Genomic DNA, 16011 nt, shown 5'->3' on the forward strand with positions numbered 1-16011 from the left:
AAGAAGAATAAAACACTGTAGTTTAATGTTTAGTCACTTTGGGAGGATTTGCATCCTAAAAGTTGGGATATAAATAATAGTAATAATAAGAGCAACAAACATATGCAGCAAATACCATCTGTTCAGTTAGCTGTAAAAATGTTTGTCTTCTAGGATAACGTATTAGGGGGAAAAAGCTTCAGTATTCTTATTCTGTGTTTAGCAAAAGTTAATCAATCACCAAAACTATTCAGCCAATGCATTGTGGAGTCCATCACTCCACACTCACTATTCAAGTAGGAATTTGTCTACAGCAATATATATGCAGAAAACACTGCATTATGCTTTTGCACACATGGGCATCTTCTTATAGAACAGTTTGTCAAAGAGGGGTCAGAAACACAGTCCTCAAAATGGCTAGACTGCCTGTTGTTTCGGAGGTTATCTGCCAGACAGAGAGTTGTACCCAACTGTCTTTTACTCAGAGTAGACCCAATGCAATTAATGGACACTCATGCCCATTGATTTCAATGTCAGAAGCAATATACTTCTGAATACCAGTTGCTAGAAACCACAGGTGGGGAAGTGTGGGGTTGCACTCAAGTCCTGCATTTGTAACAACAGGATGCTGGACTAGATGGGCTATGGGCCTGATCCAGCAGGCTCTTATGTCCAATGGGTCTACTCTGAGTAGGACTAGCATTGGCTACAGACCAGAATTAACATGCAACAGAATCTTATGCATGTTTCTCAGAAGTCAGGCTCACTATATTCAATGGAGCTTACTTCCTGGCAAGTGCATTTAGGACTGAAGCTGTCATCTTGTGAATACGCACTTCCCTGGTCACCATTGACAAGTGTGCAGACAAGGAAGCTTTGCAAGAAGTTTCCTTTTTTAAGACTGCAAATAATTAAATGTAGGCAGACATATCAAGAATACTTGAAATTCAACTTAGACACGGCCCAATGCACAGTTTTGAGCAGATTACATTTTTTGAAAAATGTAGTATAATCAAATATCATCCACTTTTTAAAAAACAAATTAAACGACTGTTCTTTAAAGGCAGCTAAGTTAAATACTTTCTGGAAGGTTTTTACTGCCTCCTAAGCTAATAGAAGGAGAATGCCAACTGACCCTCCTTGGAGCAGGGAATTTCAGAACAGGGAAGGGAGAGAACGCCAATTACTTTACTATTACTAATTTGGGAGATCTCACCTGTTCATAACTACAGTATTTTCCCCCAAAAGGTTGTCTCCATTCCAAAATAACCTGCTAGTTTCCAGCAGTTTAACACTTCATGTGTTGTTTCACCAGCACTGAAAAACTGAAAACTACATGTGTACATTTAACTATGTACACAGTGGGAAGTTGCAATTAAGTATGGCTTCCTGAGAGACACCCACAACAGAAAAAATGCATGTATGGTCACCACATGCAACGATCTGTGTGCAGGTTTCACACTTCCTCCTGTGCAGAAAATACATGTGGCACAACCCAAGAAACTTAAGCACTTTTAAGGATGTAATCCTATATGCACTTACTTATGGAACTTAATTGCGCTTCTTCCAGAGAAAGCATGCTTAGGAATGTGCTGCACCTCTCTCATATATCTTGAGAGATTTGCAGTACAGTCTTATACACATTCACTCCCACTGAGTTCAAGGGACTGCAGCTTCAAGCGTCTCTTAAACCTCATTTATATCAATGGGACATGAAAAAATGATCAACTTTGGCTGGAATGGGTCTGTAATGCCTTTTCATTACTTTCAAATACCCAGAGATAAGCAACTCAAACTATGCAAAGCTTTTGACACGCACACAGAAAACTGCATAATTTAAAAAATAGTACCTATCTATGAAAGCAAAAGTAGCAACGTTACACACCAAACGATCTTAATTCATTATGAAGTTAAGAAATACCCTTTTATACAAAAGGCAAAATCCAGATAATCCAGTTTAAGTGCAGTTGTTGCAGCCTTTTTAATTAAACCAACCCCGTAACCAGCATAAAACCTCAGTACAAAAACTGGTTTGTAATTTTTTGTTTATTGAAGTGAAAAAGCTGTCACCTGATGAAAACAGAGTGCTGTACTTATGACCCACAAAACGAAAGAAAACTTTTAGCATTTTCTTTAGAACTGGCTAAAGAAACAAGGCATCTCTCTATTACTCATTGCAGACAGAATAACCTACACACTCCCATCCCAGCCTTCAACCTTAACCTCTGTGTAATAAAACATTTGAAAAATATCCACTGCTTTTAGGTCTCGTGGAAAAAAACCCAGGGGTTGCAAAACAAAAAAAAACTACGGACAATACTCTGCAATTATGTTCCATTCCCATGCAAAAGCCTCAAGCCAATCCCCACCCCCTGCACGCTGCTCCTGTCCCACTATAGGCTCTGCTTACTTTTTAAATCCACCCGCCCAAATTACAGGGGCGCTCTCTGCTTGAGATTTAAATTTAAACCCCGGTTTGGCTTGACTCCAGCACGTAGGCAAAAGCAGGACAGAAAGGTGGGAACAGCAACCTAAACCATGCGAAGCAGATTACGATTAAACGTTTGGCACCGATTCGAACGCATAAAAAAAGGTTTTGCAAACTACAGCCTTCAGGTACAGCTGAAGCAGTTTAAAAGCTTCCAAAGGTGTTTGCTCGTAAACAGAATTCGGGGACAATTCCTTCCCACCCTCCCAACCACGGAGGGCGAGGGAAAGATTCGCAGTTACTGAGCAGTCTCTTCTAAACCTAGATCTCTTTTCACCTCCTTCATATTTTATCCACCCTTTCATAATGTATACACCTAGGACTTCCGACACCTCTACAGCAAGGATGCATAAATGAAGTTCATTTCCAGGCGAGTCAGTCTGCTGGAGTATAAATCATCCAGTTTTGTGGCACCTTAAAGACGTTTATCATGGCAAAAGCTTTCGTGGACTGGAGTGCATCAGATGCATGAATTGTTATTCGGAGTAGGCAGGCCCATTACACACACTGGGGTTTTTTTTGGGGGGGGGAGATGATGAGGAGTGGGATTTACTTTGAACTAAGCCCCACCGACCTCAGAGCAGTTTACTCGTAAAAAAGGGCTGGATCTATACACGCGCTGCAATCCTAATCCCATTTACCTGGCAGTAATCCCCACTGAATTCAGTAGGACTACCTTCTGGAACTGTCACTCGTGCTCTAAAACTAGCCGCGGGATTAGTACGTTAAGCACCACTGATTTCAGCGGGCCCATTTTAAGCATGGCTGGCTGGATCCAACCCTGTATAGGCGTAGAACTGAAGCCAACCCCAGTTTAAACAGGTTTGCTCAAGAAGCAGGACCCGCTGGATTTAATGGGATTTGCTTCCTAGCACAAATATATTTGGGGCGTCAACGCTTACATAGGAGAAAGCACCATTAAAACCCAGAGGGTTGTACCCAACTACGCCCTTCTCAGAGCAAACCCACTGAAATGAATGAAACCTAAGTTAGTAATGTCTAGTAACTCCCACGGGTCTACTCTACGCTGAGTTAGAACTAGCACAGGACACCACCCAGAGTGGTTTACTTGTGAGTAAGCATTCAAGTAGTCATTGCTTTCCTGGTCCAAACACCAGCAAACCTTAAAGACCTCACGGTATTTATTTATTTATTTATTATTTGATCCCACCCTTCCTCCTAGCAGGAGCAGGTTTTTCGCCTAACGCTCCCTGCAGGCAGCCGTCATAGATAAATCCCAGAGCAACCGCACATTAATTATTAGTAACTAACAGGACACCAAACTTCCACAGAGGCAAAAAGGAGCATCCTTGTCCTACTTTGCTCATAGAGACCTATGGGGCATCCCAGCCTAAGATACACATACACACACACCCATAAAGGCTACTCAGGCCTGACGCCCCGGGGATGGGCACTCACCACCGGCTTTCATTCCCACTGGTAAGCCCGTGAGGTCCGGTCTTCACGGAGCGCAACGCAACCCAGAACTTGAGCGACACAGCAACCAAAGAGCAAATTCGTAGTACGCGCCGATCCGGCCGGTGGGAGGTCTCCATATTAACCACGCCCCCTTCCCCACTCAAGATCTATTCAGCAAAAAAAAGCGAACGCCCCGCCTTCCTTTCAAGCCTAAAGCCACGCCCCCACCTATCGCGGACTAACCAATCGGCTCTGATAGTGCGGGCTGCGGCAAAGTTAAGTCCAAACCACGCCCTTTTCTTTCTTTCAGGAATTTCCCCCCCCCCATAGTGGATCACACCTAGCAACCGCGCGCCCACTTTTTCAAACCCAGTCGGACTTGTGATTGGATGGTGGGCGGGGCAAAGAGGGTGGCCCGCCGCGCGTTTTCTCGGACCGCTGGGTAATCATTGGGCCACCCACGATGAGGATTCGAATTACGGGGCGGTTGGTGGTTCGAATGCCTCGCGAGGAGTGGCGTTGAGGCGCAGGCGCAAAGGAAGGGGCTCTCACTCTTCGAAGAGCCGCAGCGGCGGCTGGGATGTGAAAGTAAGCAGCCGTACACGATCGATGCTTCAGATTCGAGTCAATGGCTTGTATTCATTGTTGGAGTAGATTCGTTGCAATAAATGGACCAAAATAAATCAGGTTCATTAATTTCAGTGGATCTGCCCTAGTTTATGTCGGTTACAACCCATTGTTTTTTGGCGCCTGACAGACCAGATGGCCTCACACAACTGACGTTTAATAAGGCTGCGCTACTGTACACGCTTACCTAGGAGTAAATCCCATAGAACTCAATGGGGCTTCTGAGTAGGGTTGCGCAGCGTTGTACATGTGAAGTAAATAAGCTCTGCCTTAGCTGGCTATTGACAGTCACTGATTATTGAAAGCAAAAAGTTGAACCTTTGTAAACACTGCCTCAATGAGAAGCATAGCGTAGTTAGCGGATGTTAGGGAACTAATGGATGCCCAGCAATCAGGAACAAAGTATGGCACTGTTGGCACAGCTGGAGATCTGAGAATGGACAAGATCCTTTGTTCTTTTTGCTACAACCACTCGCAGGACTACTCTTCTGGATCTGTTTCAATCTGGTTTTAGGCCCGGTTTTGGCACTGAAACAGCCTTGGTCGCCCTGTATGATGACCTATGTCGGGAGAGGGACAGAGGGAGTGTTACTCTGTTGATTCTCCTTGATCTCTCCGCTGCTTTTGATACCATCGACCATGGTATCCTTCTGGGGAGACTCATGGAGTTGGGAGTTGGAGGTACTGCTTAGCAGTGGTTCCGCTCCTACTTGGTGGATCGTCTCCAGAGGGTAGGGCTTGGGGAACATTGTTCGACACCCTGGACTTTCCATTGTGGAGTCCCGCAGGGATCGGTCCTGTCCCCTATGCTTTTTAACATCTACATGAAGCCGCTGGGTGCGGTCATCAGGAGCTTTGGAGTGCGTTGTCATCAGTATGCTGATGACACGCAACTCTATTTCTCCTTTTCATCTTCTTCAGGTGAGGCTGTTAATGTGCTGAACCGTTGCCTGGCCGCGATAATGGACTGGATGAGAGCTAATAAACTGAAGCTCAATCCTGACAAGACCGAGACGCTGTTGTTGAGCGCCTTCTCTGACCAGATGGTGGATGTTCAACCTGTTCTAGATGGGGTTACACTCCCCCTGAAGGAACAGGTTCGTAGCTTGGGGGTTCTTTTCGATCCATTCCTGTCTCTTGAGGCGCAGGTGGCCTCGGTGGCACGGAATGCGTTCTACCACCTTCGGTTGGTAGCCCAGCTACGTCCCTATCTGGAAAGCGACGACCTCGCTTCAGTTGTGCATGCTCTGGTAACCTCTAGACTGGATTACTGCAATGCGCTCTATGTGGGGCTGCCTTTGAAGACAGTTCGGAAACTACAGCTAGTGCAAAACGCAGCTGCTAGACTGCTGACGAGGACTAGGCGGTCTGCACATATAACACCTGTTCTGGCTCATTTGCACTGGCTACCTATTTGTTTCCGGGCCAAATTCAAAGTGCTAGTTTTGACTTATAAAGCCTTACACAGCGCGGGACCACAATACCTACCGGAACGCCTCTCCCGATATGAACCTACCCGTTCACTACGTTCAACATCTAAGGCACTCCTCCGAGCTCCGACTCACATAGAAGCTTGGAGGGTAGTAACAAGATCTAGGGCCTTTTCAGTGGTTGCCCCCGATTTATGGAACAGTCTCCCCGATGAGGTGCGCCTGGCACCTACACTTTTATCCTTTCGGCGCCAGGTTAAAACCTTTTTATTCTCCCAGGCATTTTAATCTATTTGTGTTTTAATCTACATCAGGTTGTTTACTTGTTTAATAATGTATACTTTGTTGTTTCTTGTGATTTTATTGTATTTTATCCATGTTGTGCACCGCCCTGAGAGCCCTTGGGCTGTGGGCGGTATATAAATCGAATAAATAAATAAATAAATAAATAAAAATAAATGTGTGTGAAGAAGACCTGAGTATGTTCACCAATAAACATAGATTGTCACAAATCACTCGCACATTTATTTATTGGTCTTTATATCCTTATACTGGTCTCTTTAACCCTAACAAGGTTTCCACTTGTTATATGCCTTCAAGTTTATTCCAACTTATGGCGACCCTATGAATCTTTTTTGGAAATATTCATAGGGTTTTCATGGTAAGGGGTATTCAGAGGTGGTTTACCATTGCCTAAGCCTTCAGCACCTGGTATTCCCAGGCTGTCTCCCATCCAAGTACTAACCAGGCCTGACCCTGCTTAGTTTCCAAGATCAGGCATATGTGGCCATAGACAAGGTTTCAAGTTGCCAACAAAAGAAACATTCTCACATTAAAACAGTAAAAACAACAAAACTTACCTACAAACCACTTAAAACCCATGCCAATAACAAAATAAACCTCAGCACCTCTTTTTGTTAGATATTTTGTTACTACTATGGGTTGTAAACCCCTTGAATACATTTAGGTATTAGAAAAGCAATACACCGTTTTTTAAAAAAATGAAATGAACATAAAAGGTAAATATAAAGGTCTTCACTTGGCACCAAGGAGAAACCAGGACAAGGTCCTCTCTGAGGATGGCGTCGCCACTGAAAAGGCTCTGTCTCTTACTTCAGATGATGGGACACAAATAATCACCTGTTTTTGCACACTCTGATGCTAACTACGCAAAGTCAGGTTTGGTCTACACATAAAACAGAAGAAGGTGGTATAATGGACTACATCCAATCTGACTGTGTGTGAGAGAAAGAGACAGAAGGGCCACATTTCTGAATTATTTTTATTTATTTATATGTTATATCTTCAGAAAAAAATTATTCATACAGTTTACAAAGTAAACTGGGTAGTAATTAAAACCTCCTAAAAATCTCATTACAGTAAAGCTTTCATGACTGATTGGTGTGTATGGTGGTTGCAGGAGCAGCAGCAGCAGCTCTCACCTCTCAGTAAAGGAGGCTGTTGGAAATGTTGAGGGGACAGTCAGGGCCAGAGTCCACTCAGCCAGGAACCCAATGCCCTGGCAGGGCCCTCTGCTGATGTCTACGGTACACCCTGCTTATATTTTTTCTCTGGCCCAGATCCCAAGCAGCACCATGCAGTTGCATCTAGCCATCCTTTGAATTTCCTACAATGCCTTTGGTTTAGCATCATTCTGGAGGTATTGTGGGGAATTAAAAGGGTGGCTAAACAAAGGAGAAGAACTAAGTGAACACGAGTAGGTTGATCTGATACTGCAACACATCATATATCCTACAGTTTGTCTCCCTTTATATCTGTTTTGGCAAAAGCTGTAAATAGTTATCAAGTGTTGAGTAATCTGTGTGTGTGTGTGTGTGTGTGTGCGTGTGCATGCGTGCACACCTTGAGTGAGGGGAATGAAACAGCACCATGAATCTTGCTGTCAGTCCTGGCTGTTCCTTGTCCATATGGCCTGTGCTATAAAAGCACTCCAATCAATCCCCTTTTAAATTACAGGTTCTCAATTTTGACAAGTCCCTTTGCTTCAGAGGATGTTTTTCCGAGGTCCCGTATCTGCCACTGTCGCACTGCCATGATTCACTGATCTGTCAAGTGGAAAGTGATGGCCTGATGTGGGGGTGGACATTTTAACTTTAACAGGAAGACAGGCTCCTTTAGATCTACTGGCCTGGTTGGAAACTGTATTTACAGAGCTTGGATGGCTAGTGCCTCATAGATAACAGGGCCTAAATCTTACACAGCTACAGTAATTTAATTCAGGGTCAAAAGAGATGTGATAGAGGAGATCAGTAATAAGGTCTCCCCAAATTTCACAGCACACATTTTTACACACACATGCATGCAAGTATGGACTCACGCACGCACACTTGAAAGCAGCTGAGAAGCTGAAGTAATGACAACAGAAGATTTATGTAACTTTAAAGTTGACAATGAGGACATTGAACTTGTCAAGGATTATCAATACCTTGGCACAGTCATTAACCAAATGGGAGACAATAGTTAAGAAATCAGAAGAAGGCTGGGAGTGGGGAGGGCAGCTGTGAGAGAACTAGAACAGGTCCTCAAATGCAAAGATGTATCACTGAACACCAAAGTCAGGATCATTCAGACCACGGTATTTCCGATCTCTATGTATGGATGTGAAAGTTGGACAGTGAAAAAGGCGGATCAGAGAAAAATCAACTCCTTTGAAATGTGGTGTTGGAGGAGAGCTTTGCGCATACCATGGACTGCAAAAAAGACAAATAACTGGGTGTTAGAACAAATTAAACCAGAACTATCACTAGAAGCTAAAATGATGAAACTGAGGTTATCATACTTTGGACACATCATGAAAAGACATGATTCATTAGAAAAGATAATAATACTGGGGAAAACGAAGGGAGTAGAAAAAGAGGAAGGCCAAACAAGAGATGGATTGATTCCATAAAGGAAGCCACAGAGCTGAACTTACAAGATCTGAACAGGGTGGTTCATGACAGATGCTCTTGGAGGTCGCTGATTCATAGGGTCGCCATAAGTCGTAGTCGACTTGGAGGCACATAACAACAACAACAACAAGAGGAGCTCTGGTTTTTATTGAAGCATCAGCTCTGAAGGAAGGGTCATCTGACGATTTCCCTCGGTAAAAACTGCCCTCCCTGCATAAAGCTACTACTAGCACACAGGGAAAATCCAGGAACCAGCATTTTTAATACATTTGTAAAAGTCCTGAGATCCAGCTATGTGCCATATCTGTCTTGGCCACTGTGGAGAGAGGAGGAGTATCATACAGCCGCAAGAGTGGCTGTATACTATAGTCAGCATGGATTTTTTGCATTCCGCAATGTTAAATCGAAAATACCCTCCGATGCCATTCTGATGCTTCCCATAAGATCATTTCAAAACAAAACCCTTAATTTACCAATAATCCAGTAACTGTGAGGTACAGGCATGGTACAAAGCCAGTCAGATACAGGCTGTGAACACACTAGATGCCTACAGCAAAGCATTTCCATTAGCCACACCTGGAGGAGCAATGGCTTGATCTGCTGATCAGTTGCAAAATCTCTTTGAAGCCGATTTAAAAACAAACAAACACGCACTCATGCTGATCCCACCAGGTTCTACAGTACAAAGGGATGGGATTTGACTAGCATCATGTGCCCCCTTTTTCAGAAAAGAGAGGTGGAGATGCACTGCAACTGGCAGAACAGTGAGGGTGTTTCTACTCACAGATATTATCTTTAAGGGTATTTATATTGATTACAAGATTATTAACTGCACAAGCTTAAATGAACATGCACTTTGTTGACTTGTTACTGTAACTTTAAACACTAACAGCTTAGATTCAATGATTGATGTTACGTTGTTGTAACCCACCCTGGGACCTCTGGGTGAAGGGTGGGTAATAATGATGATGATGATGACAGTTTTAAGGAAGCAGTTAGTTGCCCTATTAAACCCCTTAGCCAAATTACCCTTTTATTCTCTCCACCCCAGTTAAGTCTCATCAATGCTATAACAGAGGCCTCGCTGGCAGCCCCTTTTTCCAACCCTTTATGAACCTATAGGAGCAAGTCTGCGTTGCTGTACTGCCCTAGAAATCTTACTGTTGGTACTCCTGGCAGTCACCAGAGACCAACGTTCCAAGCTTCTTCTATCTTCTCCCCTCAGAGCTGCAGACAGGTTATCCCCTTGTCTCTGCAGTCTATGCCAAAGTGATTCAGCTGTCCCCAGCAAGACTTCAGCCATCAAGTCACTCCACCTGCCTTTCAAGTCTTCCTTCTTCCTCAGTTCTCTCTGTCTATTGTCTTCTTCATCATCTTCTTGCTGACTCCATGAACACCAACAATGCCATCCCACTCTCTGCTAACCTACGCTTAGCTATATATATTTACTTCTTCTGCCCTCTCTAAATCAACACCAGCCAATCGCACTATCACTCTCTAACTGATCAAACAATGCATACCTTCTATCCTTCTTTTGCATACTGAGGATTTTCACACCAACCCTTTCTCACAGCTGTCAGTTAAGGCCTCAAGCAACTGTTAAACTAACTTTGATTGATTTGTTTATTTTGATGCAAGACCAGCAAATTAAACTAACTTTCATTAGACCAGAGCAAACTTCCCACATCAAATACATTACAAAGTACATTACAATACAAATGTCAGCACAATACCTATTAAAATGTAACTCAAATAAACAGGATTTTTTCCATAGCCATCAGTTCTGATCCTTTGTATATCTTTTAAAATATATTGTATATATGTATATTGCTTATTTCTCTGTTGTGTGCATGCCTCCTAAAAGTTAGAGCGCACATTCTCTCTGTGTGGAGCTGAAATGATTGCTCACTGTGAGGTTGCAAATCTTCCCTTCCTGCTTGGAAGGAAGCCCTTTGATCTGCAGCTGGGAGTGGGGGGCTTCGCACTTTCTTGGAATTTGCATAAGTAAGTAGCAAGCATCAAGCAAGCAAAGGAGCAACCCCGCAAAGCCCCTTTAAACAGTTAGCTAAGAAGAACTTGTAGAAAAGGTGGGGGAGCACACTCTCTCCTCGCTGGATTGTCACCTTGTAGTGGTGAGTGGGCTTGTGTGTTCCAATGAACCCTATGAGCGATGCTGTCGGGAGTCATGTACTCCCAGCAGGGTCACCCATGGCGGTAAGGTCAAGGGAGAGGAACCAGACAAAGAACGATCCAAGAATGTCCTCAATGGCAGAACAGGCGGAGGATAACAATGTGTATGTTACAATGGCTGCGAAGGTGGATGAAGATTGTTGTTGATCATTTGTGAGCCACTCCCCTCCCCAAAACAAATTCATGCACAGGCGTCTTTCAACCACCTTATCTTGGAAGACAATCTTACTCGGCCATGAGTGATCGCCAATGAAAAGCACACTCTCTACACAATGTTTAACTGTGACTTATTGTCTTGTTTTTACACAAGGTTGTTTATTTGCCATGTTGACACTTTAAAATAAATAAAAATATTTTTAAAAGCCACCAATTTTTGATGGTACAGCATCAAATTTGTGGGTGAGGTATTGGTTGGATATGTGTTCTCTTCTTTTTGTCAAAGTTTTTTTGAACCAAAGTCTGCAGTATGCTTTTGTTCCTGCCCCCTCTCCCCCCCCCGCTCAAAAAGGCTATACTAGAAACTCCAGATGTCCTTTTCAAAATGTTTTCCCTATTCTTGGTAGTGATATTTTTCAAATGGGAAGGATTTGTAGATAATATGAAACTGCCGTTTACAAAATCCAACCATTGGCATACCTAACCCAGTGCTGTCCACTCCCCAAGTCTTGCTTTTAAATTTGGTCATAAATGACCTGCAGTTACAAGTGAACACTGAGGTGGTCAAGTTTATTTCTGATGACGCTAAGTTGTTCAGGGTGGTTAAAACGTAAAAGGGTCACAAAGAATTCTAAAAGCATCTCTTGAAACTGGGTGAATGAGCATTAAAATGGCAAATCTGGTTCAATGTAAGCAAGTGTAAGGTGATGTACTTTTGGACAAAAATCGTAATTTCACCTATACAATCATGGTGCTTGTCACCCCCCCTTAAGAAAATCAATAAATTTAAACCCCATCAGATCTGCCTGCTTGCAGCCAGTGGTGGCAGCGGCTTTTACCCCAAGTCCTTTCCCCTCTCCCCTCCCTGAAGAGAAAGCAAAGTCCAACTGGAGCTTTTCCTCTTCTCTCCTCCCTTACCCATCCTCCCCTCAAAAAGCTAATCTAGAAATTCCGTATTATCCCCGTTCTTGAATTTTGGTATTCCAAATGAGAACAATTTGCAGAGAGCTATCTAACTCATCATTGTCTAGGCTGACTGGTCGTGGCTTTCCAGAGTTTCAGACAGGAAATATTCTCAGCCCTACCAGAACTTGCCAGGGATTGAACAAGAGATCGTTTGCATGCTGATATGATTTTCTGTTTACATCTAAGTTAGGGCTCAAGTTCTATATTTGACAGTGCAATCCTATGTACATGTCTACTCGGATGGAAGTCCCTATGAATCTGTTTATTTATTTATTTATTTAGTTTATATCACACTCTTCCTCCCAAAGGACCACAGGGTGGCAGGTAAGTGTGCACAGGATTACAGATTAAGTTATACCTCTAAATCATATGGTTGACAAAACAATTCACAAGACAACTAATGGAATACAAAAGTTTGTGTTGTTTTTCTTTGACAATAAGTGGTTGTCACATCGGTCAAAATTTGTTTTAGTTTAAAGGGGAGGGGCCAAGATGGAGGGGTGTGGTTTAAGAAGGAAAGGATGGGCAAGAAACGTGGAGCTGGCCCTGTCCAGACGGGCTATAGTGCAACAAACGCGGGAGAAAACACAAACCCAGAACATTTTTGGTATGAAAAGTTCTAGGATTTCAGCAGGAATTTACACAATATGCAGTGATTGGAAATGATGCACTATGTTCAACCCAAAGCATTTTGCAGGCACAAATAATATCAAAAGCAGGACTGAGTGTGACTTTCCCAATAGCATCATGAACACAAATAATCATGGATGTATAATAGAAAGGATGTTTGGAGGAGCCCTTATATAACAATAAAAAAAACCCAGAACAACAATATCACCAGTCAAGCTACCACCAGGTGGCATCAAATTCATATTGTATTGCATAACTTTCCTACACCTCCACAGCCTGGTGGGGGAAAATGAATGCAAAATGACAACAAAGGTGCTGGCATTTTAAGCAGAGGGCGAGGGAGAGAGGAAGAGTTCCATTGTGCAACTATTTGCTCATACTGGTGATGCTAAAAGAGGCTAGTTTTGCTTTTAGCAGAACTTTAAGTGCATCTGTTAGTCAGTAACGCCTGGAGGGAAAGACTGAAGTTATGGAAGAGGAAACTACACATGTGTTTTCCAAAAATGTGGATGATGCACCATGAAGCTGCTGCCTGTCAGGTAGGGAGCTGGGACTATAGAATGACAGGCAGGGAAAAAGCTGAAAAGGAGAGAGGGAATATGAGTGAGGGAACAAACCTGTGCTTGCACATTCCCCCTGAACACTTTCTGCTTCGTTTCCAAACCTCCACACCCCCATTCTGCCTCAAACTTTAACAAAAAGAAAGATGTTATGATTTTAATCTTTAAAGTGCACTGAAAACCTTGACATTTGCGATGAAATTGAAAAAGGCAGCAATCAGAGGAGAAGTCATATTTCTTTGCAGGAAAAATGGGGAGAGGAAACAGGATCAACCAAGTTGCAGATAGTTTTGATAAGAATGCGGAGTTAAATATTAGAGCAGGAATGGGGAACCTTGGGCCTGGGGGCAATATGTGGCCCTCCAGGCCTCTGTTCCTGGCTCCCAGCACTCTCCCCAGGCCATCCCCCCTCCCCAGCAGCCACACTTTCTCCCCACTCCCCACAGTCTTTACTGCTTCTTTCTACCCTCCTTGAGCCAGTGTGGTGTAGTGGTTAAGGTGTTGGACTACAACCTGGGAGACCAGGGTTTGAATCCCCTCATAGCCATGAATCTCACTGGGTGACCTTGGGCCAGTCACTGCCTCTCAGCCTCATGAAAACCCTAGTCATAGGGTCGCCATAAGTCGGAATCGACTTGAAGGCAGTACATTTACATTTTGAGTGGTTTTGCCTGGCTGGTATGTGCCCTTGAATTCTGATCATGCTTCTTGCTTGCCTGGATGGATGAGTGTGCAAATGTGTGTGTCAAAACTAGCCTACTATACAAAGGCAAAATTGACATTTGTTGCTCCACCCACTTTTGCCTCTGGCCCCACCCATCACTGGCACGTGGCCCCTGGAAGGTTGACCTGAAGGGAATGCAGCTCTGAGGCCGAAAAAGTTTCCCCACCCTGTTCAAAAGGGGTGAGTGGCCAGACTGCCTGAAATGAACCAGAATACTAATTTTGCCCTAGGACAGGAAGCTTATTTCAAATTACAGACAGACATGCACTCAGCTTCCCTTGGGTGAAGGCACAACCCACACATAATACTAACTCTACTCACAGCTCTTCTAGCTTTTTAGGGGTTTGCTCCAAATCCTCCTCATTTATGGCTAGATCTTAGCCTGCGCACTTTAGGTAAACTAGAGCCAAGCTTTTTTATATAAGAAAGCTCTTGACTGCTCAGGGTCCATATCGCAGAGATTTTTGTAGTATGCCAGAACAGTCTGAAGGGCATGACATAAGCCCTGTGCAGATAATCATCAAGTGCACAAATGAACTGGAGTTGCAGGATGTGTATATGTGTTAGGACTGCACTTGCTGGTGCACTTGTTGAAAGAGGCACATCTCTCCTTCCAATAACCAAACACAAGTGGTCCGTGCCAACAGGATTGTAGCAAAAAGGGGGACACTGAGAAACAAGATAAGGGTGTCAACACGCTCAGGGAGCCTAAAGTTTGCAGAACCATATTTTAAAAACGGGGACAAAAAAGTTAAAAAAACCCCAGTGCTCAGTAGCCAGAGAAGGGTGTCAGTTGAAAAAGAAAAACAGAAAGTGGGAAATAGGGAGAGGGGAATGGTCTGCCAGAGAAGGGGGAGTCAACAGGCTGGAATCCTAAACAGCAGTTCTCTTGGGCTGCATAGTACACATATACATTTAAAGCACATGATTTCTCCCAAAGAATCCTGGGTTCTGTAGTTTGTTAAGGGTGCTGGGAATTGCAGCTCTGGCAGGGTAAACAACAGTTCTCAGGATTCTTTGGAGGAATTCATGCACTTTAAATGTGCTTTAAATATATGATAGGTAAGAGATAATTCTGTTGTCAGGCCCACTTATATACTCTTAACAAAATTCCACATCCTCCCTTTATGGAAGGCTCAGGGATAAGGCACAGGGCACTTATATGCATTTGGATGAACACACAGCCTTTTTTAATAAAAGGATTGGTGTTAAACAAAGAGTATGAAATAGTACATTTCATCCACACAGACTGATTTCATTCAAACTCCAGCTACATTAAATACTTTCTAGTAAGTAAGTAATTAATATATGTTAAGAGCAGGGGAAAACGACATTTATGAGAACAGGAAATGCTGGGAATGGAACCAACCAACCAGCCTCTCTCATTGGGAGAAATAATTACACAATATGGGTAGACAGCATAGCAGTCCTTCCTCCGGCAGACAGGATTCATCCATCAATGTAAAGAGCCCAAAAATTTTCTGCCTAGCCTGATTTTATTTTCCAGATAAAAATGCGCTCCCCTACACTTTTGCTCATTTAAAATTTAAATACGTACCAAAGCATTCCCACCATGAAATATTATATAAAGCAAACAGTTTATTTTCACCATTTAAAGGGAAGGGGGGTGGCAGTGTGATTCTGGTTTCCCTGCAAAGAAAAAACACAGAGTGCAAGAAGAGCTGAATGAGACAATGCTATTCTTTAATTTTTGTTAGGGGAAAAAAAATTGTACTGGCTGTGTAAATACCGTACATTGAAAAGCACATGACTTTCCCCAAAGAATCCTGGGATCTATAGTTTACCCCTCACAGAGCTGGACCAAGTTCAGAGCTCTGAACCATCTGCTGGAGATCAGAAGACCACTGAGCCTGAGGCTGTCAGACAGGAGCCCCCAGAAGAACCTCCAGGGCCTGTAAGGTCACAGCCA

At 43.4% G+C, this 16011-nt stretch overlaps 1 protein-coding gene across 1 annotated transcript in view; it reads right to left on the reverse strand.

The window, feature by feature from the left end:
* CCNF (cyclin F) overlaps positions 1-4153 on the reverse strand; it is a 35689-nt gene extending 31536 nt beyond the window's left edge. Inside the window, exon 1 of the mRNA XM_061599873.1 lies at positions 3887-4153. Coding sequence (XP_061455857.1) covers positions 3887-3899 — 13 coding nt within the window. The 5' untranslated portion in view covers positions 3900-4153. The remainder of the gene's footprint in view (positions 1-3886) is intronic.
* Positions 4154-16011: the final 11858 nt, after the last annotated feature.

Source organism: Rhineura floridana, chromosome 17 (assembly GCF_030035675.1).
Source record: "Rhineura floridana isolate rRhiFlo1 chromosome 17, rRhiFlo1.hap2, whole genome shotgun sequence".
Lineage (NCBI taxonomy): Eukaryota > Metazoa > Chordata > Lepidosauria > Squamata > Rhineuridae > Rhineura > Rhineura floridana.